The following is a 23921-nucleotide window of genomic DNA, read 5'->3' as shown; positions in this document are numbered from 1 at the left end:
GGTGGTAAAAACAACTGTAACATCTCTGTTTCAAGGCATTTTAGTCCTCATCAAGATTTCTCAGTCCTGTGGTGAAGAGGAGCACTCTCAGTCTGAAAACACCTAATGGGCTAATGTTTGTGAAAATCTATATGCTATTCTGAAGTGAGGTGGTTTTTTTTTTTGTTTTGGTTTTTTTTTTTTTTTTTTGTTTTGTTTTTTTTTTTTGTTTTTTTTTTTTTTTTTTTGTTTTTTTTTTTTCTTTTAAATTGAGACTATTCTTCTTTGCAAAGGCAATTAAATATTCATCAAAATTTAGAGCACTCCCTCAGGACAGAAGGTATTTGAACTGAGGTTTCCATGCCTGGTTCTACATTTATTTTAAAGAAGAGACTTTAAAGTCTGGGTTTCTTCCCAACTCTAAACTCAGAATCTGCAACTTTCAAGCTCTGCACAAGACTGTGAACATGACATCACATGTTCACAGGCATAAACTTGAGTAAGGAAAAAAAATCCAGTTCTGCTTCTACCAATTCAGATAAATGTACACAAAGAAGATTTGGTCACGACAACTACGTTATAGGCACACATTAAAATATGTACAGCATAGATGCTGTGTTAACCTATTTTTAAAGCCTATTTTTTACATCTGTATCTAATACTTCAGAGGATTTAAAACCTCCTCCTTCATTACATATTCTACTAAATACATAATACTGTATCCCAGCAAATGAAACAACAAAGTGAACGTTTTTCCTGACCTCAAGGACCAGTTTAAGGCCTAAAATACCGATTATCACCATTAACTTTTTGGCATAAACTATCATTCACCATATGTCTTTGACAAAGGCACCACAGAAACAGATAGTCCAATGTTTGAATTTGTCTAAATAGTAGCCTTTTTAACATCAAAACAGTAACCCAAATGAAGTCCTGCACCAAAAGAAGCATTTTCTTTCATCGTATGTAATGCTATGTCTGTGTTTTGGCTATTTTCCCATGAAATCATAGTTGGGGAGAACAGAAGCACTTTGTTTTGGGGAACTATTCACATATGTGAATACACATCTCAAGTTCTTAAGTCTATTTTCCAAAGCCAGTATTCCTGTATGACACCAAGTATATTTACACAAACAACATCCAGTCTTCTAATGTCTCTTAAAATGGGTTTGTATATAATTTTTTTTCCTTTAAAAATATCAGTATTACAGATCTTTTCCAAGATAAGGCAGTAAAGAAAAAGTACTTCAGACTCAATTTCACTAATGCATTCCTGTGACTTCGCATGTTTTATTTTAGCTGTCCTCACATAAGAGGTTTTATACCTCCAACATTTCCTCACATTTACTAGATCCTCTAACACGATCGATAAAGAAAAGTGTCTAAAGATAGGGCGAAAGAAGCACTTCAATTTGGGGAAGCAAATTCTAGAAATAAAGTAGGAAACAATCCTGGCATCTAAAAATCTGCCCAACTAAACAAACTATGAAAAAGAAGGCAGCACCCCTGTATTTCTATATAAATCTTTGTCCAGATAGTGAATAAACATATTTAATCTGGATGTTGAGCAAGAGATCAGTTTACTGACACTTTAGTCTGAATATACAGGGAGGCTCCTTGCTCACCAGTTAAAAAGCCAAAGCCACACTGCTACTCACCCATTGGCCAGTTGTCATAGACATGTTTTGCAATATCTGCAGCAGAGTCATTCGGTGAAAACAGGAACTCTTTTGTTTTCCCGCTTACCAAGATGAGGCGCAAATTTATCTGGTAAAAAATCCAAAACATTTGTATTAGGGAAGTTTACAGAGATTGCTTAAATTATTTATTTTTTACAGTTACTAAACTGTTGTTGGTTGTGGAAGACTGGTCCAAATTATTTGAGAAAACAGTTTAATATGTTAACATATGTTAAAAAGAGGGTCAAAGAGGTCAATTAAATGTTGGTCATACACCCATAATCTAGGAAGATTAAATTCTAACAGCTGGCATTTTTGATTATAAACACCAGAAGATTCTGTTAGTGATTGAATCAACTGTGCCAGTAAAAAATAGCTTTCAATAAGCTAGAAACATACTCTAGCAATGACACATAAGCAACATAGCTCCTGAACAAAGAGGAAAAACATAAACCTGGAAAATTAACTTAAACAGAAAGAATTAAAATATCAAAATCTGCACCTGAATAGCCTGTGAGACTTAATAAAAGCTCTAGAATGCTCCCCCTCCCAATCTCAGCCAGTGCCTTCCTACAAAATGCCAGGGAGTCAGACAGCATCCTTCCTTGCTCCCTGCTGCCACAAAGCTGCTTCCTGAATCCCTCTGCCAGTCTTCTGAATCCAAAACTTTGTCCCACAACTGTCTCTCACTGCAAGCAAGGTGAGGTCCACATGCAACACAGTAATAACATCACACCATAATTTTTTCTTTCATTAATTTCCTCCATATTACCACCGGCACCTTAAGCCATATTTTTCCTCTCTTCTATTTGCAAATTACTGAATAGAATTTCTTTTCCATATAGCATTAAAATAACACACATAAAGGGCTCACCATGACATTATTTACAATGCAAAAGGGATTAAATGTTGGCTCCTCGAGCGACTGCTAGCAAGGTCACAAAACACATTTGGGTAGCTAGCACTCCGCAATGCCCATGGCAAGCAGGAGTCCAGCTGCTCTTGTGCTTTGACCTACAAGCCCACATTTCATCAAGTTTCAGCGAGACTTCAGCAGAGTAACCTCTTGGATACTTTCTTCCAAGTCACACTCTCAAGCTGTGGCTCTCCCTTTAGACAAGTTGCAACAAAGCTTTCTTTGTTGGAATTCAGTAAACTGTTTTCTACATCAAGTATCAAGTGAAAAATTTACAGTAATGCCCAGGTTTTCTAGACTTCTTGAAAAAAATCTCAGAGCATCACAGCCACTGAACATAAGAGCCCTGCCTCAGCTGCCTACTCTCCACTTATTTCAGAAGCTCTTTAAGACAGATCATCTCTTCCCTCTTGAATGCTTGGCTTGGATTCATCCTACCTATCTTTAAGCACCTAATGGAGGTATCCAAATTATAATCTCTATCATTCAGCACACTTCAAGGTCAATGAAGGAAATGACCCCTCCTAAAAGCAATTCAGTGTCTATTTCAAAGTGTAGCAAGTATAAAAAGAGTGAGCATAAAAGGCTAGGTTCTCCTCCGTCCTCCTACTAACACCCTTTGGAAAATAAAAGTTCTCCCATTAGCCCAGGAAAGCAGCCAAGTGGTAGTTGTCTCTGAGAAAGCACCAGAGCCAGGAGCATCAGGAGCATCATTGCATACCAGGAAATCACAAAAAATTTTGAAAGGGAGAAACTGAGGGAATGCTGTTTAGTCAAAGACAATTCTTCATAAAATTTAGAATACATTTGGCTATACACAATGAAGTTTTGTTTTCTTTGAAATTTCCATAATGATTAAGGAATTATTGTCAAATTTCACCAATATTTAGCAGAATACGCAGATCAAGTTATACTGTTCCTGTTTACTCTAAAAACCTGACTGCTGTGATGAAACTACACCTTCAAAAAGTTGGACTATGTTCAGGTGTTGTTTTGCTTATATTGTCTCTCAGTTTCAGTATTTTGCCCCCCTTTACTGTCTCCACCTGTGTATGTATAGACAACACCCACTTATACAGTTTCTTTAGCTGGACTACCCCAGTTAAGCTCTTCAAGCTTTCTCTAGTGAGACACCTATTCCTCCTTTCACCCTAGGAGCCTGTCTCTGCACGATTTCTTCTGGAAAAGCAATTTTCTCCTCAAACAAATGACAATTTCTGAGGCATGCTACATAATGTCTCACCAGATGCTTGTATAACACCATCAGTAATTTCCTCTGTCTACTGGAAACATCTTCTGTGATTTCTTCACAAGTGCACCATGCTGTTTGCTCAGTTACTTTGCACCCTTTTGTACCTTGATCCTTTCAATTATTCAACAAACTTTTTATCTTGGCTGTATCATCCTAAAGCACATGGCCCCAGATTTCATCTCAATCCTATTAATGCATCCCTCAGAGAGAAAGGAGGCTAGGTGTAAAGAAGTTTTCTGCATCACAAAGATGTTTCAGATTCCCCCCATGTCTGGGCACTGGACCTAAGAAATCCCCCAAAAGTTGTTCTTCCTCTCAACATTACAAGCACTTTTCAAACTTCATGTCATCCATGAATTCTAGCAGCAAGACATCTTTACACTTACCTTTGTCATTAAATGAATTAGGAAACATCAAAACTGACCTGACCGTTGTTTCATAATGAATTTAATAAAAAGCTCTCTCTGAGCTGCCTCCCCTCCTCTCAGCTAGGTCCTTTATATGAGGCTCAAAGACACACAGTTTCTCTAATACCTTTTAATTTCCCCTGTTTAACCAACAGTTTGCAAAATAGCATCACATTAGTTACTAAGTACACATTCAGAGGACACTATAAAATGTGCACGTAGAAAGTAAGTTTTTTTCATCAGTTTGCCATGCTCCAGCTTTTGGAAGTGGGGTGTACTGCATTTGATTCCACTCTCTCTATACCTCATTATTTTTAATTATTTTTTAAGCATTAATGCACCTCCTTCCAACACCAACATACTGCCAAAAATTCAGGTAGTTCTGACCACATCACAAACTGTTAGTTGTGCTTGGAATGGGCTGCCTGTTTAAAAGAACAAACCAACCCCAAATTTTCGGCACCAGTGCCTACCTTAGCTTCTTCACCAGAGGCCCTTCTGCCTCCCATTCCAATTCCCCATATCCATTTCCTATACTCTAACTGGCTCACAAGACACCCCCTTTAGCTTGCTCTCTCTGTCTAAGCAGTTCCCAAACTCAGAATTTATATAGTTTATCTAAAAAATTCTTTTGCTTTATCGCTGTGTAGTTTAGCAGTGCTGGGGATTACCTGTTTGATGACCATAGCACTTTCCCAGGCAGTAAATGTAACACCAAACCATCCACTCCCTACAATTACCTGTCAACAAGGAGTTGACTAAAACAACCCCCAGAAGATTAGCCCTGCTCAGCACTTAAAAGTATGATTATGGCACTGCAATAACACAGAAGTGAAATTATTATTCTTCTTCTACCATAACATTTCTTTTTATTCTCACTACTGAGTTTTGAGATCACCAGACACACTAAAGTCATTACAGAAAGGAGATGAGTATCACTAAAAAATAACCAAAACTAACTTGGTTTCCTGGAAGATTTGATTGAATCATACCTCTGCAGTTAATATACACCATTTAAATCAATATAAGCAACGTGAGGGTGGGAAAAAAGGTGAAAAATACTAGATCCTTCTTTCCCCCTACCTCCCTAAGCTGGGTAAGTTTCTTGTTGCTGAAGAGCATTTCTTATAGCCATACTATGAAATCTAAACGGCACATTGAGATAAGATAATAATTTTACAGAGTATATTACAAACTGTGTAAAATGCAGGATAAATATTTTCATTTAAAAAAAAAATCACATATCAGCAGAAGCCCAAAATGAATTTTCTAAGTCAGTCAAGCAGATGTTGCATCAAGTGCAAAGAAACAGCTGTTCCAATGAAAGATTCAAGTATTTTCTTATTTATAGTATAGCATGCCACCCACACATTTAGTTTGCATGTTTGTCTCTCTCTCTATATATATTTATGTTTCTTAATCTTCACTTGAAGGAATCTTGGTCTTGAGTTGTGTATCACACTACCATAAAAGCTCTGAAGCAAATAATCCCCAAATTTGCCTATAAATTTAAAGTCCAATCTATTTTCCCTCAAGAATATTAGTAAATTTAACAACTTGTAGCTGCTGTACTACTCAGTCTTGCAAACAAACTATAGGGGATCTGAAAAAAAAAATATTTCTGGCAAAATTCCAGAAATCTCAGAACTAAAAGAAGAAAGAGCAAATCTGAATACACAAATACTCAAAGTGCAGAAAAAAGTCTTGGTTAGGTAGAGGAATTTTGACACAAAAGCATCAAATTTTTATTTTTCAAGTTAAGAAAGGATTCTTAGTAATCTTATCTATCCTGTATCCTATTTCCTACATTAAAAGCTGCCAAGCAGGTTATGTTGGTATTCCTGGTATGCTCAAAGCCCCTCCACTGATTCCTGTCAAGTGTTTTGGTCACAAAAGACTTTTGCAATTCTCATGGTCCTGACAAGTTTGCTCTTTAACTGGGGATGTTACAACAGTCCTGACTATGGTTTTTCTTTTTTTCAAGGTACCAAAGGGAGTTCCAGCCTTTTGCTACAACGAAGTGATAAGGTTCATATCCTCACACTTCTGCGTTGTAGTACCAACTGCAACATTACTACTGAAAGCAGTCAAGGGCAGCCAGAGTATCAGAAGAAGGACTAAATACAATTTGCAGACTACATCCCCTCTGCACAATTATGTAATAGCACATTCTGTTTGTGATCTCGAGCATGCAAACCTCACCCTCTCCCTCCCACCCCAATCTCACAATCACAGCTCCAGTAACTACCCCGTTAGTTGCACTGCATACACAATAAAAATTTTCAATGTAGATTATATTCTGCAAACAACAACAAACCCCACCACCAAACAGAAAACCACCCAAAAATAAAATTATATTTATGAAAAGATTATAGTAACAACTGTGATCACAATTTTTGGAAGATAAATTTGGATCACATATATGCTGACATAGAGTAAGTTATGTTTTCTTTGTTCTAGGCATCTGCAAAGTTTGTTCATTCTTTAAGGCATACCTACAAAATGTCTTAGTGCCATAGTGCTTCTAATTTCACAGCTAATGTTAAATAAATTAGAAGTTACTTTAACATCAATAAACATTGTATAGGTTGGAAATCTCATTTTCCTAATGTTTAAGTGACTTCTCGTCTATTCAGTTCAACAAGCTAGTTGGTTATCAATTTTATGCTCCAGTAACAGCTTAAGATTGCTCCCCAACTTACAATTAAAATGCAGAGAAGGAAAAGTGTCATATCACTACGTCATATGCAGCCCCAAGTTAGTTTAAACTTTTCTTTAGTGTTTTAAGTTTCATATACATACAGAAAACAATTTTTTCCTCAACATCCAGGACACTTACTTTCTTGTTCAAGTTCATTATTGTAAGAAGTAAGTTGGTTCTCTAAAGACACATTAAGGTCTCCTAATGGCTCTAGGCCAAAGAGAGACCCCCCCCCAGCCCCACTTTAGTGACTGAATTCCACCAGAATTACATACGAGGTTGAACCAAGCAGAAAAAACAGTCTAAGCATAACAGCAGCATCACACAAGCCAAGTCAGCAGGGACGTGCAGGTTCTGGACACCAGGTTACTCCTGGAATCCATCCACCTAAGTACAATGAAGAACTTCAGTTTTCACATGCCCTAGAAGGCTGTTGTAGAACCTGAGCTGTTTCACTGAGTGCTTTCTTCTCATTCCCAGCTTAAGTTTCTGGGGTTGGGTTTCTCACCCGAGATTCAGGTTGTTAAGAGGCCTTGGCTCTCTAAAAGCCCCGAGTCGCGTCGCAAGAAAAAAGTGGAGTCTTCAAGGCCTTGTTTTCAGGTTTGTATCTCAAAATTTTCTCTGTTCCCAGCTGAGGTCCAGACAGTGGCTGAGACACGAGGCGACTGCCTGCCGATGGGGCGTTGCTTTACTTTTATACAGCTAACTATGTGTCAAATTATTTACAATTTTATACCAATGCCTAGTGCCTATACTAAGAGGGTAATTTCTACTTTGACCCAATCCATTCAAACTACCTTGTGTCACTAACTCAGAAAATGGAGGACAAGGAAGAAGGAGGGGAACTCAAGACACCAGCCCAATTCCTCCATTTTGTCCCCTCACTTACCTCTATTCTAAGAACCCCAAAACTACTAAATTTTTTCATCCTGTGCTGTGCTAAAATACTGTTTTCACACCTTTGTGGTTTGTAATTCCTCTCTCAGTGTTAGAAGCCTCTCCCATGGACTAAAATCAAAGCCAGTGTCTTCCTGGGTTCTGTGCCAAGGCCTCCAAACCCCCTGGACTGGTTCCATAACCCCCTGTCCAGGGCTCAAACTCCCTTCCTCGTGTCCCAGGTCATCCAAGGGGATGCCCTGGAGTCTGACAAAGTTTATTCTTGAATACCTTACACTCACGGATGCCACATGCACATCATGCTTTACCAAAAAAAAAATCTTGGAGTTTTGATGGCTTTCTTCCACATCTGCAGGCAACGACACACTTGACTAAAATTAACAAGCCAAGGTTTTCCTCATTAAAAGGCTGGCCCTTGGTGGGAACACTGTCTTCAGAATTCTGAAACACATCAGTAGAGACTAAGGTAGAGTTGGTAGGCCTGGAGGGGATCTATTAGCAGCCTTCCCATGCCTAAGGACCTCTTTACTGAGGTCCAAGACAGAAGGCCAACAGTGGTCATAAACAGAAACAAGAGACTCTGAACTGCCATCAGGTAAAAAAGTTTTCACCCTGAGGATCTCAAAACAGAGGTCACTCAGAGATGCTCTGGAAGCTCTTGCCTTGTTGATTTTCAAGGTAAATCAACAAAGCCCCAAGCAATCTAGTCTGAATTCAGTGGTGACCCTGCTTCCAGGAGGAGTTTGGGATAGAAAATTGCTCAAGGTCCTTTCCAAAGTGAACAACTCCACGATCCACTTTAATACATACTTGCTTCAGTTTTGTTTAAACTTTCTTAAGCATGCATAATTAGAATGATATACAGTATTGCAGGAATTTCTAAAATGATACTAGAACCTCCTGAAATTGACTGCAAAAGCCTCTCCATTTTCAATTACAAACATCACAACTGTTTTACATTTGTAATGCAGTAATCTCACAATGCTCTTCTCTAGCTCACTTGTTTCTATGACATAAACTTTCAAGCTTGCATTTCAAAATACAGATTTTAGCCACCTGTGGGAACTGACAGTGGTCAGAAAATAGATTCTTAGGCTTCAGGCACTATCTTGGGCCTGTGGGAAAGCCAAGTCCGTAACTCTCACTCTGGCTTGGGAAATCATAAGGAGGAATCCAAACAATCCTTGTAGATATCCCTTTTCCTGACCCCTGGTGTTTTTCTAACTCGTTTACTTGTAAGGAATGGTCGAGAGGTGTTGCTCTAAATGACAAATCACATTGACTGTACTGAAACACTCTAAAAAAGAGTCTGTCTTTCAATAAATCTTTGCTGTAAGCCCTCGGAAGCAACCGGAGTTCACATATGGTTATCTGAGCCATCCCAAATCGTAACAATAGACACTCATAATGCACAGGATATTTTTTATTTTAATTCAATTAATTCTGTTCCTATTAATTCAGTCTTTGAGATAATCTCATCTCCACACAACACCACAATCATCTTCTATACTATACATCATCAACAAATTTCATCAGCATACTGATTTTCCATGTCCTATTGGCATAAACGAAAACATTACTAAGACAGCTGGTCCCAAAATTATCTTTAAGGAATTCCACTAAGCATAGCTGACAGCCTCACACATCCTGAACACTGTACCTTACCATTTTCTCCACCTAAGTCACACACTCAATCAAACCTTGCCTTCCTCCACTGACTCCTTCCTACGCAACATCAACTACTCACTGAAGTCCAGGCAGATTACATCTCTTCTGCATTTCCTTCATCTGGAAAACACTTTCCTTCCAGAGAAAATTGGCTGATGAATCTGTCATGATCTAAATTGGATAAATAGAAATCATGAATTTTATTCCATTATTTTTTTCTCTACTCCTTCTCAACATCCTTCCCAAGATGGTTACTCATCTGTCAAGTTCAAAGTCTCTTTTCACATCTTTTCACTCATCTAGCACGCAGATATTTTATACCTTAACTTCTTCAACCTGAAAAAACATCAAGCATGCACAGCCCTCAGATACACTCCTTATTACTAACTCAGTACATTTAGTTTAATCAGCATCTGCCTCCTTGAAATCCAAAGCCTTTACACGTACTCCTGCTTTGTTTATTCTTCCATTCAATTTTAACTGTATCAGCTCATGGTCATTGAAACTAAGTCATTTCCCCAGGCAGCCTTCTGAAGACTTCCAGAACTTCCTGGGAATTTGAGACACAACTGGAATAATATTAGCTCCTTCTCAACCAAGAAACTAGCTGGTAGAGGGACTGAAGTGCCCAAGGTAAGGAAGTAAGAGAGCAAAAGTTTAAATTTGTAGCCCAACTGTGCAAGCATTCTCAATGACCTTCATCCTGAACTCTTCTTCAAGAGTAGCTTGGCAAAATAAATAAAACTACAGTTCTCATGGATCACATTTCTAGACACTTATTTTCACCAGATACTTTATAAGAAACACAGGTAACTTAACCACACTTCCTCAACTGAACACCTACAATTTACACTTGGCAACGCTCAGAACCCCTGTATTTAGCTTTGCTCTACCTCTACAGCCCCTTGCAATACTCCTAATAAATTTCCTTTGTATTGTGAGAAAGACATGTCAATACATGGAAAATGAGAAGAAATATAAATTGTCCATGTGAATGAACAAAGCTCTGAAGTTTCATTGCCAGCTGCGTCACTCATTCAAAGCCACAGCACTTGTGAAAGTAGGGCAATCCCAACATGACACCAGGTAAATGTGACAGCAACCTGCGTCACTCTGTTCAAGGCTAAGGTGAACTTCATACCAGTTCCAATGACACACTCACCTTTAGATTACTACAAAGTGAAACAAATATGGTTTTATATGCAACTGCTTCCTCAAACAAGGAATGGCTAAGGCAGCTTTGCACTGCTGAAAGTTCAGTTAGCAAATTTCAGAAACTTGAAGTGAAAAGAAAGAGAAAACCAAAAAAGAGCATAAATAGATTTTATTTAAATGGGGGAGGAAAGCAAAATCCTATAGGCACTTAACTCGGTAGCTATGATAGAACTAGCTGTTTCTATAGAAACCATGTCACTCTTGAACTTAAAACCCTTGTGTTCAGTCACACTTCATCCATTTCCTCACTTCAGTTCAAATAACACAGGAACAATGCAATATCCTCCCATGAGTTCCAGGGTTGTGTTTTCAGAAGAAATATCTAGAAAACACTGCTCTTCAAAATAAATTAATACAGCCACTGTGATAAATAACCAGCAAAATACAATGGATTTCAGTCAAGTTTACATACTATTTCCTTTACTATCCTGACTATTTGCATTCCTGAAACAATTCTCGATTGGTTTGGTTTTTTGGGGTTTTATGGAGAGGGATGATGTAAACACAGCACACTAACATGTCTGCTGGAGCTAATTAAGAACTAAATTTTCACTGAAAATCAATTTTAACAAGACATTAAAACCCGAAGAATAACTTTTTCTTCCAACATACTGGTTCTATTAGCAAAAGATTTTTTCATGATTTAATGAAATAAGACTCTACCACAGAGTAATTTGTCTCCCAGCAGTACAAGAAAACTGAGGCACTACTTTACCTGAAATAGGCAAGTGATCAAGCACCTGGTCTTCTCAGCTCAAACGGAATTCTGGCTACTGTATCCCAGGTATATACTTGAGTCATAAACTGTCTCCTGCTGTGCTGCCCCCCAGGAGAATTCACTCTGACAGAGAAGACTCAAAGACCTACTCTGATTACTCATTAGCCATAGTCAGGGCAGTTTCACCCTGCACATGTTATAATTGTCTTAGTCCATCGTGATCCTAATGTGCAAATTACAAGACACAGAAGACCTTTAACTTGTCTTTAACACATGCCAGAAGACCAGGAGACTTAATATAAATAGGTAGTAAAAAATGCAGAAAATATGCCATGTGGCATTCAAGTTTGCTATTTTCAAAGTTCATTCTTCCATCTCAGTGTTGGAGTAAGTGTACTTTCACTGAGGAATAAAGTGATTAAAACACAAAACAGAGAAATTGAGATACTCAGATTAACATTAAATTTTGGTAGAGACCATTTTAGCAATTAGTATACCACACTGAGCCGGTTCATTCTAAACACGAGAGTGGGAAAAGCAGTAAAATTGCATCAAATGTCAATGCCCACAAGGGAAGTTCATGCTTGCAGGCTGAACCACTTAGCTCTAGTCAGCACGGCCACAGTGAGGTGCTTTGGTAACTATGGTGGTTTACAGCTCCTCTTCTCAGGAGGGACCCATAAAACAGGAACCAGGACATCCTGCTGTGACATATCCCAGTGCTGAAGCTCCAACACAGGCACTTGTATGCCTTCTTCAGAACTTACATATAATAACAGCAGAGAAGAGCATTTCAGGGTTTCTTTCTGAAGTGGGAACGAGTGTGAGTAGGAGAGAGAGAGAAGGTGTCTGTTTCTGTATTTTCAATCTGTCTCCCTAAAAATATCTTTTAATGACACATATCCCAGTATTTGACTCCATAATTTAAAAGTGAAATCGGTGTGTACCATCTGTGTGACCATTCCACCATCTCTTCTCAGGAGCTGCCCCTGGACAGGCCCAACCCCTTGTTTCCATCCTCTCCTATTAAGCTGATATTTGAAACTTAGAAGTCCACCCCACATATGATTTATGATAATTCTAGTCACTTAAATTTGGATTTAATTCTGATGTAACTCGGTAATTGTTCTAATGTGTTCTGTAGAGAGAATATTTATGCATTATTTTAAAATATTATTTAGGACAGTTCAATGGCATCTTTTAAAAGACCGATGCAACACCACCAAGTCTGTGTACACTGATGTTGTGCAAGGCCTAACAGCTCCAGTTTGAAAGTGAATACTACTGGTGCTGCTAACAAAGGAGAACATACAATTCCATGGAGCCAGTTCCATACATTGCTACTTTTTCCAAGTGCAAGTGGCAGATACATACTCTCTATCCCTTCATAATCCCCAATCAATTATTTTTTACCTTTAACCAACTTTGTAGGGATCAATTTGATTTAACCATGTATTTAGAAGATTACCTAGATTGAAAGGTATTACAGTTTCATAATCACACAGGTCAGACCATAGACAAAAGTCAAAGTAGTCTTCCAGTTATAGCCTGGATGAAAATATACATCAGCTTCGATTTGACCAAAACTGAAACTCTCTGGGGGGGAAAAAAAGTGAACACAAAGAAAACATTAAAAATACATGAAAAAGTTTCAAGGGAGCTGCTATTTACTGGAGCAATCAAAATAATTGTAATTGCAAGCAGCACATATTCGTGGATACCATCTAGTTCCACATCCTAATTTTCAGGAGAAAAGCTTGGAAACTTTTAAATGGTTTTGTTTGTTTTTAAATGAAGTTTTAAAACATGATTTTTCATATTCAGTCACCTAAACATAATAAAGATGCATTGGGCTCTCTGCATTCCTGAGTTAGACTTTATTGTACATGTCCAACTGCTCCTCCCTTTGCTTCCACTGTCTACCACGAGAGACAGGAACACCAACTAAGAATCACTTCAGTGTGTATATTCAGGTGCATGAACATATACATGAAAAGACACAAGTAACTAGCCAACTCAGAAAATCTATAAATAAGGAAAAAAAGCGCATTTCTTTAAACAGAAAAAAAACAAAACCAAACATAAAAGAAACATACAAACATACAAAACCCCCCCATAAGAACCCACAAAAAATCACCCCGTTGTCCAGGAAATGAATGGTCTACTCCTTACCTATGAGAACATAAAGATACATGAGATCTTACTCATGAAGATTATAGCATGAGATTATTTTTTTCCTCAAAAAGAAAATGATCTTCAATGCAAATATTTAATTTGCAATACATTTAAAATGTGCTACTCTTCAGGCCCCCAAAAAGGGACAATGACAATCAAGTACTAAAATAGCCTGATTTGGAGAAGAAAAAAAACAACAAAACAAAAGCTAGGAAACAACCCAACCTTCTGAATCCAATTTTATTCTCTTTTTTCTCTTGCAATTACTGTTACATTATATGTTATTTAATACAGTTTACTGTGCAGTACAGAAAACACCACACTGTGACTAAGTAGGAGATTATAGCTAAAATAAATATTCTTTGCCATTTAAATGAAACACAGCATGAAAAAATCTTGGGGAAAAAAAAAGTCACTCCATAAAGACAAATAAAGAGTGACACAGTTCCATGGAAGTCCCCTCATATCAACTCTGAGCTATTAATAAGTACATTGCGTGAATTAGAAAAAAACTTCCCTAGGATTTTTCAGGAGCTACATCCCAATGGAAATACCAGCAATAGGAGGTCAAATTTGCAGCTTCTCACTTCAGAGTCACATTAGGACTCTGCTGACAGGTCCTTTAACTTGGTCAGCACCAAAGTATGAAATTTTTCAGGCCTTGAGAGTGTATGACAAAAACAAGATGGAAAAAAATCTTTAAAATCTTTTAAAACATGAAAGAGGCAAAGAGTTGCACCTTGACTTAGAGATGTATTTCAGACCACTTGGGTGGGCATACCATAAAATTAAAATTTTATCAATAGATACCAATTCCTAGGTTCTCTGGCTTCCTGTGTATCATGGCAGTCAGCCAAAGTTTTGCCATTCCGAAGCACTATAAATCACTGAGCTGTGATAATTAAACGCAAGACACAGAGCATTTTATATTTTTGTTTCTGATGCAAAATACAGTTCATATGTTAATCAAAATGGATGTTTCAGTGACCAGAGAGGTCATTTACTGTAGCAAAACCAAGCAACTCAGATATGAAGAAGAATACCTTTTCTAATTGTTTTCCTCCTAAAATAGTCCAGAGAAAACACTGAATTATGTGATAAAAATCAAGGATTTTGATGCTGATGCCAAGTTGTTCCGAATACAACTCTTCAAGAGCAAACAGCTTGACTTTGACCTCTGCCTGAACGCACTTTCTTTTTTTTCCTTCCTCAAGAAGTTACCCTTAACATTCAACAAAAAAATTAAGCCATGTTTATAGAAAGCTTACATGTTTTTCTTCTATTTAAACATTACGGCACTAATGCATCCCCAAGCTAAGTTTGCTGAAGTCAACTGACTGAAGTTAATGGAATGACATCACAAATAAAGCCCGATCCAGTTATTTACTCTGCTCTGCATTCACTGTTGAACTCTAAAAGGCACAGCTTATCCACCTTCCTTTCTGAAGCCAGTCAAGTGCTTCTGTTGTTCCAACCAGCTGCCAGTCTAGGAGTAATTCTTATCCTGTTTCCATCATGGAGAGCACTAGCACATCCACACTGCCTATTAATGACTAAAAGAGTTAAAGCTGCCCTTTCATTTTGGTCTCCTCCTTTTCCAGAATTGGTAACACTTCTATAGAGTTAGAAACATACAATTTACCAGCTGTTAACTTACCACTCAACTTCCTTGGATAATGTAGTTCCTGATGCAGTATCCCTTTATGACTACCCCATGGCTTTGTGAAGTAATTGCCACCACACTAGGCCAGTCCTTCCAAAGCAGACTGTGTCTGCCAGGCAAGGTACCTTAACCTTTTCATCCACACAAGAGTTTTCTTCAAAGAAAATCAGATTATAGTGAAGATGGAAAAAAAAATTATAAGAAAAGCTCACCCAGTCTACACAAAAAGCATCAAATTACATAAAAATGCTTTGGTCTACCTTTTCAGAAAAATCCATCTCCATACAAATAGCACAAATATAAGACCCAACTAATATTCAGACATTTTCTAAGCATAAATATCCTCTTGGTCTACGATCTCACTAAATCCTTACCACGAGGAGACAACAGTGATGCTTTCTTGAAGGCAATACAGTCTTTTAATCAGTAGTGATTATAAGCAACACCAGTCACGGCTCTCAGCTCTTACTGCATCAACAACTACATTATAACAAGCCATCTGCTCTGTGTCAAAGCAGTGAGTAAGGTTGGCTTCTGTGAATCTGGGGCAACATGTGCTCTAGCTTGCATCTTAATTATGGTTTACAAAACACTATGTATGGACAACCACAGAGGTATATCATTGACAGCTCCCCAAGTAGCTATGATTCCTACCTTTAAAGCAAAAAGGAATTAGTATTACTTCCCCAAATTAATTTGTTTGAATCGATACACATAGGCAACAGGAGAATACATAATTTAACATGCTTTTCCTCTTATACATTATGACTTTTGCTAGAATAAAATTATTTTAGACCTAAGTCACATTCCAAAACTCTAAATTTGCCTGTCCTCATGTTTTTGCACAAGTGATTAATACAGCCAGCACACAGCACTCACCACTTGCACATGTCCAAGTCCTCCGAGACCTGGAGATGACCCGATCAGAGATGACCTGACTCTCTCCTTATTTTTGTTCCTTGTGTGCTCAGGCTGTTAAGTTTTTTAGGATAGCTGTTTGTTATGCTTGACATATAAAATTACTTTCAGGCTACAGGACAGATGCTGATTTAAAATTAAGTGTTTTATTAATAGTTCCACAAATGCTATGATAGGTTTCAAAGCCCCTCTAACCCTCTATTTTCATTAAGGAAAAGCCTGACAGTTTAGAGTGATACTATCAACAGACCACGTTATGAAAAATCCTATTGGCAGCACTGGTTGTAACTAGATATAGTTAGAGAAGAATGATTCCCCAGACAATTACTAAACTTTTGTATTTATCTCAAGTGAATCATTACTGTGATGTTACAAGAAACGGAATAACCTCTCACAAAAGCTAACAATCCAGAAGGTTGTCTTTCTTATTGGGGTTCAACATGTTCAATCCAAGAGTTGTGGACAAACGTCCACGTCAGCAACAACAACCAATCTTTAACGCAAGTATTTATATATATAAAGGCATCTTTTCATTAGAGGGAAGAAAGATGCTATAGTTTTGCACTTCCTGTCATGACATAATAGAGTTATGGAACCATGCTTTGAAGAGAAGAGGATAAGAATAGAATTTAGGAAGCTCTCTCAGTCAGGAGACACAAAATCCATTATTATAAATATGTTTTTAGGGAAATATGTATGCATATTGGCTGAATGTCAATTCTGTACATAAAACCTGATGCTAACAGTGTTATGGTTCAAAAGTTTTCAGTTGTCAGGCAAATTATTTGCTAGCTAATTACCAAGTCAAAATTACAGCACAATACTAGAATTGTAGCTATAACTACATCTTAAAAAGGGTCTAGCACATACACACAAGACGGCCTAGAAAAATACAGCTGCTCTGTAGGAAGAGAATGAAGGTCCACATAGTCAGATCTATTCCATTCTTCCCTATCAGTTTGGGAGACAAATAATTATACAAAGCTGAAAGGAAGATCTGGCATTTAGAAAGAAAAGTGTATTTGTCATAAAAAACAGCTGTCAAGGAAACTATTGTCTAAAATTATGCAAGGGTTGGGTGACTATTCAGCAGAGAGTCAATCAGCATCAACCTGCGACAAGCAATACTGTCCCTTAGTAGTGGTGCCAGACACAGCTATGGCATCATCTGCCTTTCACATTCCCATTCTCATTCAGAAATTACTTTTTAGCAAATATAATGAATTCTCATGTGCATATAACTATTCCATTGATTACTTCAACAAGCAAGACTTGCAACAAACAGCCCATCAGATCATACCAAATAAATGTCACAGGAACACTATGCAGTATTTACACAACAAATCAAGGCTCTGAGAAGCTGAATAAGCAAGTGTACACTGCTGGATGCTGTCTAGGATCTAAACATCACTACACTGCACAAACATCCAATCTTGTCATCTCAGGAACACATTTGTTAGTGTGTCAGCTATCTGACAAGTGAGTACCATGCCGGACAGCTCAGTTCTGTTTTAATCTGTACTGTAAGTGATGCTCAAAAACTTTTTTTAAAAAAACTCAAAATTTCTTAATAAAGCTTGAAACCACTAAAAAGCAACTAGACAAGGGAGTGCAGAGAGGAAGAACGAAGGAAATGTAGAAGTGGAACAAGATGACAGCTACAAAAACTCATAGAACCTGGAAACTGTCTCCCTGAGAAAAAAACAAAACAAACAAATCCAAAGCAAAACACAAACAGAAAATAACTACAAACAAAAAACCCACAAAAACCCAAACCCAACTCAATTCCAGACTGCAAAGGGAATAACATCAGCAAGGGAAAGAGAACAGCAGCAAAAGGACAAAAATCAAGAACAATGGTGATGAACAGCATGGAACAAAACTGATGGGCACCAGCTACAAACTTTGTAAAGCTACCTGAAGACTATGAGGCTCTAAGCCATGAAAAGTAACTCGCCACAAATATTCATGGCCAAGAAACGAAAATTCAGTAAAATCAAGGTAATAATCAACTGAGTCTCCTGAGCTGCAAACCTTTCCAGGCAAGAGCAGATGAATACACCTAAATTGATATTCCCCAAATTAAAGGTTGGCCAAAGTACCTCTGAGGCAAATGTTTAGAAACTTCTAATAAAGTATCAAAGTTTATATTCTATCCTGGTAAAAACATGTTTCACATTTTAATAACTGCAGCACAGAGAATTGTAACAGACTATAAGCAAAACTCCTCTCTTCAAAACCCATGGTATTTTGGACCTTTCCAATACATGTCTCAAAGGTAGGATTAAAAAGTTTAATTAGCTTTTTATGCAAGTACTGAATCAGCTGATCATATTCACCAAGTGCGTCATCAGGGTACTATTTGCTCTCTGAAGGAGAGACCATTATCACCATTACCTGCTAACAGTCAAATCTCAAAAGCCTTGGAGTCATCTCAAAACAACATAGGAAGAGTCGCATTATTGCTCTGCGTTACACAGCACAGACTTTGCACTCTCGTACCCATCCACACCTGTTCTCCATAATCCATCTTCCTTTCTTTAAATGTGAAGAAAATGGACTTCCTCCATAATAAACTAAAATCCTTACATCAATAAATGTAGTATTACTTACACTACACACATTTATATACATTATTCCAAGAAATATAATAGATTAACAAAACAGAACCTATCTTCAACACAGAAGAAGATGGAAACAAGAATAAGTCTTCATAAAAGATAAGTCTCCATCGGGATATGATCTGAAACTTCAAAACACTGAACAAGTGTGCACATAAGAGAATAGATTAAGTAATAAAAAAGTGAGTAGTATTGCTAAAACCCACTAGTTTGCTGGTTGCATTATAAGAAAAATAACTCACATGCAATGTCACTGTTAAAAATTAAGATAAACTACCATAGAATCTAGTTTCACTAATAGTGAGAATATTAATAATACATACAATATTAATAATTTGTGATTTCACAAAGAAAATTGATGCAGTATTTCAATCCTATATTCTAGAATGCTTGTCAGTTCACAAGTTTATACTTCTTTTAAACTTCTGAGATATTCCTTTGCAACTCAAATATTATTAGCATTTTTACAGGAGGAACCTCTATGTTTCCCCAGTCAAAACTCTGCCAAATAAACAACAGTAAAGTCCATATGCTAGTAAGAAGTTCCATCATTATTACCTCTGTGTTCTTGAAATCTGACCATTAATCTCTGTCACTGTCCAAAGACAATTTATATGGTTTTTAACTCTTACAGCATTTTTTCCATCTTTTTCTTACCTCAAAAGTGGGATTAAGCATGTTTTTCATGTCCAAAAAGGAAGTCAGCACATGGCATAGATGCTAATTTTGGTCTATTTTGAAACATTGAATTTGATCAAGAAAAAGTAACCTTTTGTTCCCAAAACAGCATTTTTACTCTTGCATATACATGAATTTCTCACTTCTCTTCAAATTTAAGTGTTAATAACAATTCACAGCTACTCAGACTCCATTATCTTCTCAGTTAATGTTTAATAGTTAACATAATTCATAATATGGTATTTCCACATATAGATAAAGTTGAAGTCAAATACAAGTGCACTAAGGTGCACACTGGGAGGTTGGAAAAAACATTAACTTTGATCTTTCTTTAAATAGTGATAATCATTACCAAAAAAACCCACATGCACATACATATTGAGAAAATACATTTCTGAAGAACTCTGCAAATTGCAACATAAACCCAAATGTTTCTTGCCTACTAATTAATTCTTTTGTGGTTTGGTAACAGAGGGAACTTGCATGGAGGGAAGGAAGCTAAATTACTGTAGGGACACAAATCAAAATAGTATTTCACCCTCCTCTGCTTCACAAGCTACATTCAGAGGCACTCATCAGTTAGAGACTTCCAAACTTTCCAAAGGAAAATACAACGGTAAATAATATTTCCTTGTTATTATACTATTTGTTTCATCAAGGAAGGAAGTGTTAACTGACATTAAAACCACATGAGACAAAGTCATTATGACTCTTTAATTATTATTTTTTCCCCTCTCTTAACAAACTAAGCTCTGAATGGATGCTGAGTGTCCAACTGACGCTGATTCAACAGGAGAAGTTACAAGCAAGGCCTCTACGTCATTTCCATGTGCTCGTAGGTGCGAGTGACCCGAAGTCTGACTTGCAGCTCCCAAGGCTGCTGCTTCTGCTGCCTCCTAACAACGGGCTGAAACCAAACAGATTCTCCTAGAGAGCTGTTACGGCTCTGGAGAAAAGCATTCAGAAGAAAACCAAAGAGAAATATTAAAGATGACAAGCTGCTAAACGGACCCCCTTCCATTCCCTTCTGTCTCTCCAAAACCACACACAGGCTGTCATATGATTTGTCTCTTGCACATAAACGAGTGCAGACAGAAACACTAGGAAATACATATGGGGGAAAATTACCCTATAGGCAAATCAGCAAGATTAACAGTTGGAAGCATAAGTTCATGACAACAGGCCAAAGGCATAAGCCTCAAATTGAGAAAGGTTTCCATTTCCATTTTGAAAACTGTGCCGTACCTGTGCACACTTGAAATAGTTTTAGTTAGACATAATGTCCCTGGAAAGGGGAGTAAAAGTACCCCCTCAGTATATGCTCTTAGTTTGACCTTAAGAGAAAAAACAACATATATTTTTTACCAGTTCAAAAACTGCTTCCACAGGCAGCAGTTCAATGTACAGAGAACAGGACTGAACCATCAGCTTTATGACTTATGACTTCTGATCCAGAGTGCTTAATAAGGACAACAATTTCTATTTTTTCCAACAGTACTTCAAGAATTTCAGTATTTTTGTGGTAGCTGCTTTTTTTTTTTTTTTTTTTTTTTTTGTGTGTGTGACACTTAAAAGTGTCGTCTAGCATAGGAACTTTATTAGTAACCAAAATGTTTTCCCCTTTGCACACGGTTCAGGTATGAAAGCAGTACATAACCCAGAACAAATATTTAATTTCCTGAAATAATACTGATTGCTTCCCTTTCCAGAAAAAGTATTAAGTGCTTGTGAATAGATATCTTTTAAGAGATTAGACACTTCTATGTAAAATACAGAGTTAGAGCTGCTTGGATTTTTAAACAGCCACAATTATTTTAACTGCTTCAGAAACAACACAATTACATTTCTGTTGTATAAAACTGCAGGTTGTACATTGACTCCAATCTTTCCAGAAAAAACATTTTTCAAGAGAAACAGGCCCACATTCACAGCATTACTAGCACATACAATGCCAGCAGCAAAGAGATAGTTAACACTGTCTGAGGTTTTCTATTGAAACCTTCTGCACTGATCACACTTAATATTCTGAGACCTACATCTGTGACACTGAGATTTTCTACACTAGTTTTCACATAAGACAGGGCTTGCTCTGTATGTCTGTATGAAGGAGGGCTGGAATTAAGTAACTGCTTCTGCAAAAAGTGAATAAACAAGGGAAAGGAGAAGCACTTCCACTTATTTTTTAAAAAGCAACTTTTAAAATTTAAACTAAAGTTTGAAACAACTGTATTAAGACAAATGGAAAGGAACCTAAAGGTTCAGTGGTAATGTTCAAGTGATGTGTACCATGTGCTCTACTCTGCCCTTGTAAGAGCCCACATGGAGTACTGTCTGCAGTGCTGGTGTCCCCAACAGAAGGACATGGAGCTGTTGGAGCACATCCAGAGGAGAGCCACAAAGTTCATAAGAGGTCTGGAGCACCTCTCTTATGAAGACAGGCTGGGAAAGTTGGGGCTGTTCTGCCTGGAGAAGAGGAGGTTGTGTAGAGACCTCAGAGCAACCTTCCAGCACCTGAAGGGGGCCTACAGGGAAACTGGAGAGGGACACTTCATCAGGAACTGATAGGACAAGGAGTTATGGATGCAAACTGAAAGAGGGGACACTTAAATTAGAGATTAGGAAAAAAAAAAATTCCACTGTGAGGGTAGTCAGACACTGGCACAGGTTGCCCAGAGAAGCTGTGAATGTCCCAACCCTGGCAGTGTCCAAGGCCAGGCTGGATAAGGCCTCGAGCAGTCTGGTCTGTTGGGAGGTGTCCCTGCCCATGCCAGGGGGTTGGGACTGGATCATCTTTAAGGCCCATTCCAAACCCTTAATGTTTATTATCTAACATAGCTACCTTCTAACTCAGGCAAAGAAAATTAACCTATTTACAGTTATCTAGGAAACTGTATCGGAACACAACATTTAGTTTTTCCAGAAAGAGTTACATTTTAAAAGGAAGCTTTGCAACAAGTCATCCTTTGCAGATGTCATTTTAGCTGACAGCTTTCTGGTAATTAATTCATTGGCCCACATTGCTATCTGAGGCTTAGGTTTATTTCCTAGCTCACAGATGCAAGTAGATGAAGAAGTAGATACTATTCAAGAGACCAAGCATCCACAACAATACAGGTAAGTACTTAACACTGAGGAAATCTTTCTATAAGCATTCCATATCATATTCAACTTCCCTTAGGAATCATCCTATAAAATCAACTTTACTTTTTCTAGGTGGGTGAGTTCTTGCTCCTTGGGAAAAACAGTATAAATCACTAGAAAACATGGATTACATCACCGTTCCTGCTCAACTGGAACTTGTCAAGAAGCCAAAAACCAATTTACTCCCAGAAGGTGAACAAAACTAGCAAGAAACCACTCTGATGACCGTTTAATCCCTAGTCATCTGCTGTGATCCTGGATGCTCTTTGCTCTCTCCACCTCTTACAATACTTCAGCTTCCTATCAATTTTCTTACTTATTTTCCTAACTTTTCCCCCTTTCAGCACTGTTTTCTCATTATCTGCACCCTCATTAAGCCACGTTAAGGTGAATAATTTGCCTTCACACATTTATTTGAGACTATACATTGAAGCATTTTCCCTCAATTTAGTCACTTACATATGTGACAATTCATTTCATCTGCAGGTAGCTCAGTCTCAGCACAATCCAAAGTCAGCTTGTGTTTTGCCTTCAAACTCTTTCCTACTTATAGTTACACTACTGTCCTGTTTTCCTGACTGCTGTAAGTAGCTGCTGGCCAGGACTCACTCAGGAGCATCTTGCAATTTTCATTTGCCCCTTACAAACACAGACAGACACTGTCCACCTTTTCCTTACTTATCTGTACCACAATATTGCCTAGAAATCCAAGTCTAGCACATTTAACTGTTACCAGAATAAACAAGCTGTCCCTTATAACTCAAGGTTGACAAAAAAACACAAAACCCCTACAGACAAACCACAAAGACAGCACTGCTGACTATTATTATGCTCAGTGGTCTTAGAATAACACCTGTGTGTTGTCAAGATCCTTGCAGAAATTTGCAAAAGATATTCAAGGGGTAGCAAAAATGGAAAATATTAGTTTTGCAATAGACATATACAATGCACTTTCTGAACAGAACGAGCAGTATGGGATAAAGGTCAAGATGTACTCCTGGATCGTTAAGTGCACATGCAGCTGCCAGTGAGACACGAACAATCCAGCAGCAAACAGGAGTGTATATATTGCTTAGCAAAGATAAGCAATCTATTTTTTCATGAATTAGGGAAGAAAGAGAGAGTGAATGGACATATTAAGAACGCAAACATTACATGTATTATCTTTGCAGATCATTCTGAAAGCTTATAAAATGAGTCAGAGAAAAAAATACTGCAGCAACTAAAAAAAAAAATAATTAAAAAAAGTGAACCTGGACAGTACAAGCTGTAGGGACAAGAAAATGTAAGTTA

The 23921-nt window shown here is 37.6% G+C and overlaps 1 protein-coding gene across 1 annotated transcript in view; it reads right to left on the bottom strand.

Moving 5' to 3' along the window:
- UBL3 (ubiquitin like 3) overlaps positions 1-23921 on the bottom strand; it is a 55635-nt gene that overhangs the window by 8474 nt on the left and 23240 nt on the right. Inside the window, exon 2 of the mRNA XM_083854966.1 lies at positions 1638-1746. Within this exon, the coding sequence (XP_083711092.1) occupies positions 1638-1746 (109 nt within the window). The remainder of the gene's footprint in view (positions 1-1637; positions 1747-23921) is intronic.

This window comes from Zosterops lateralis (assembly GCF_965231275.1).
Source record: "Zosterops lateralis genome assembly, chromosome: 2".
In the NCBI taxonomy this organism is placed as follows: domain Eukaryota; kingdom Metazoa; phylum Chordata; class Aves; order Passeriformes; family Zosteropidae; genus Zosterops; species Zosterops lateralis.
The sequence above is the reverse complement of the archived record's forward strand: the minus strand, read 5'-3'. Positions and strand labels throughout refer to the sequence as shown.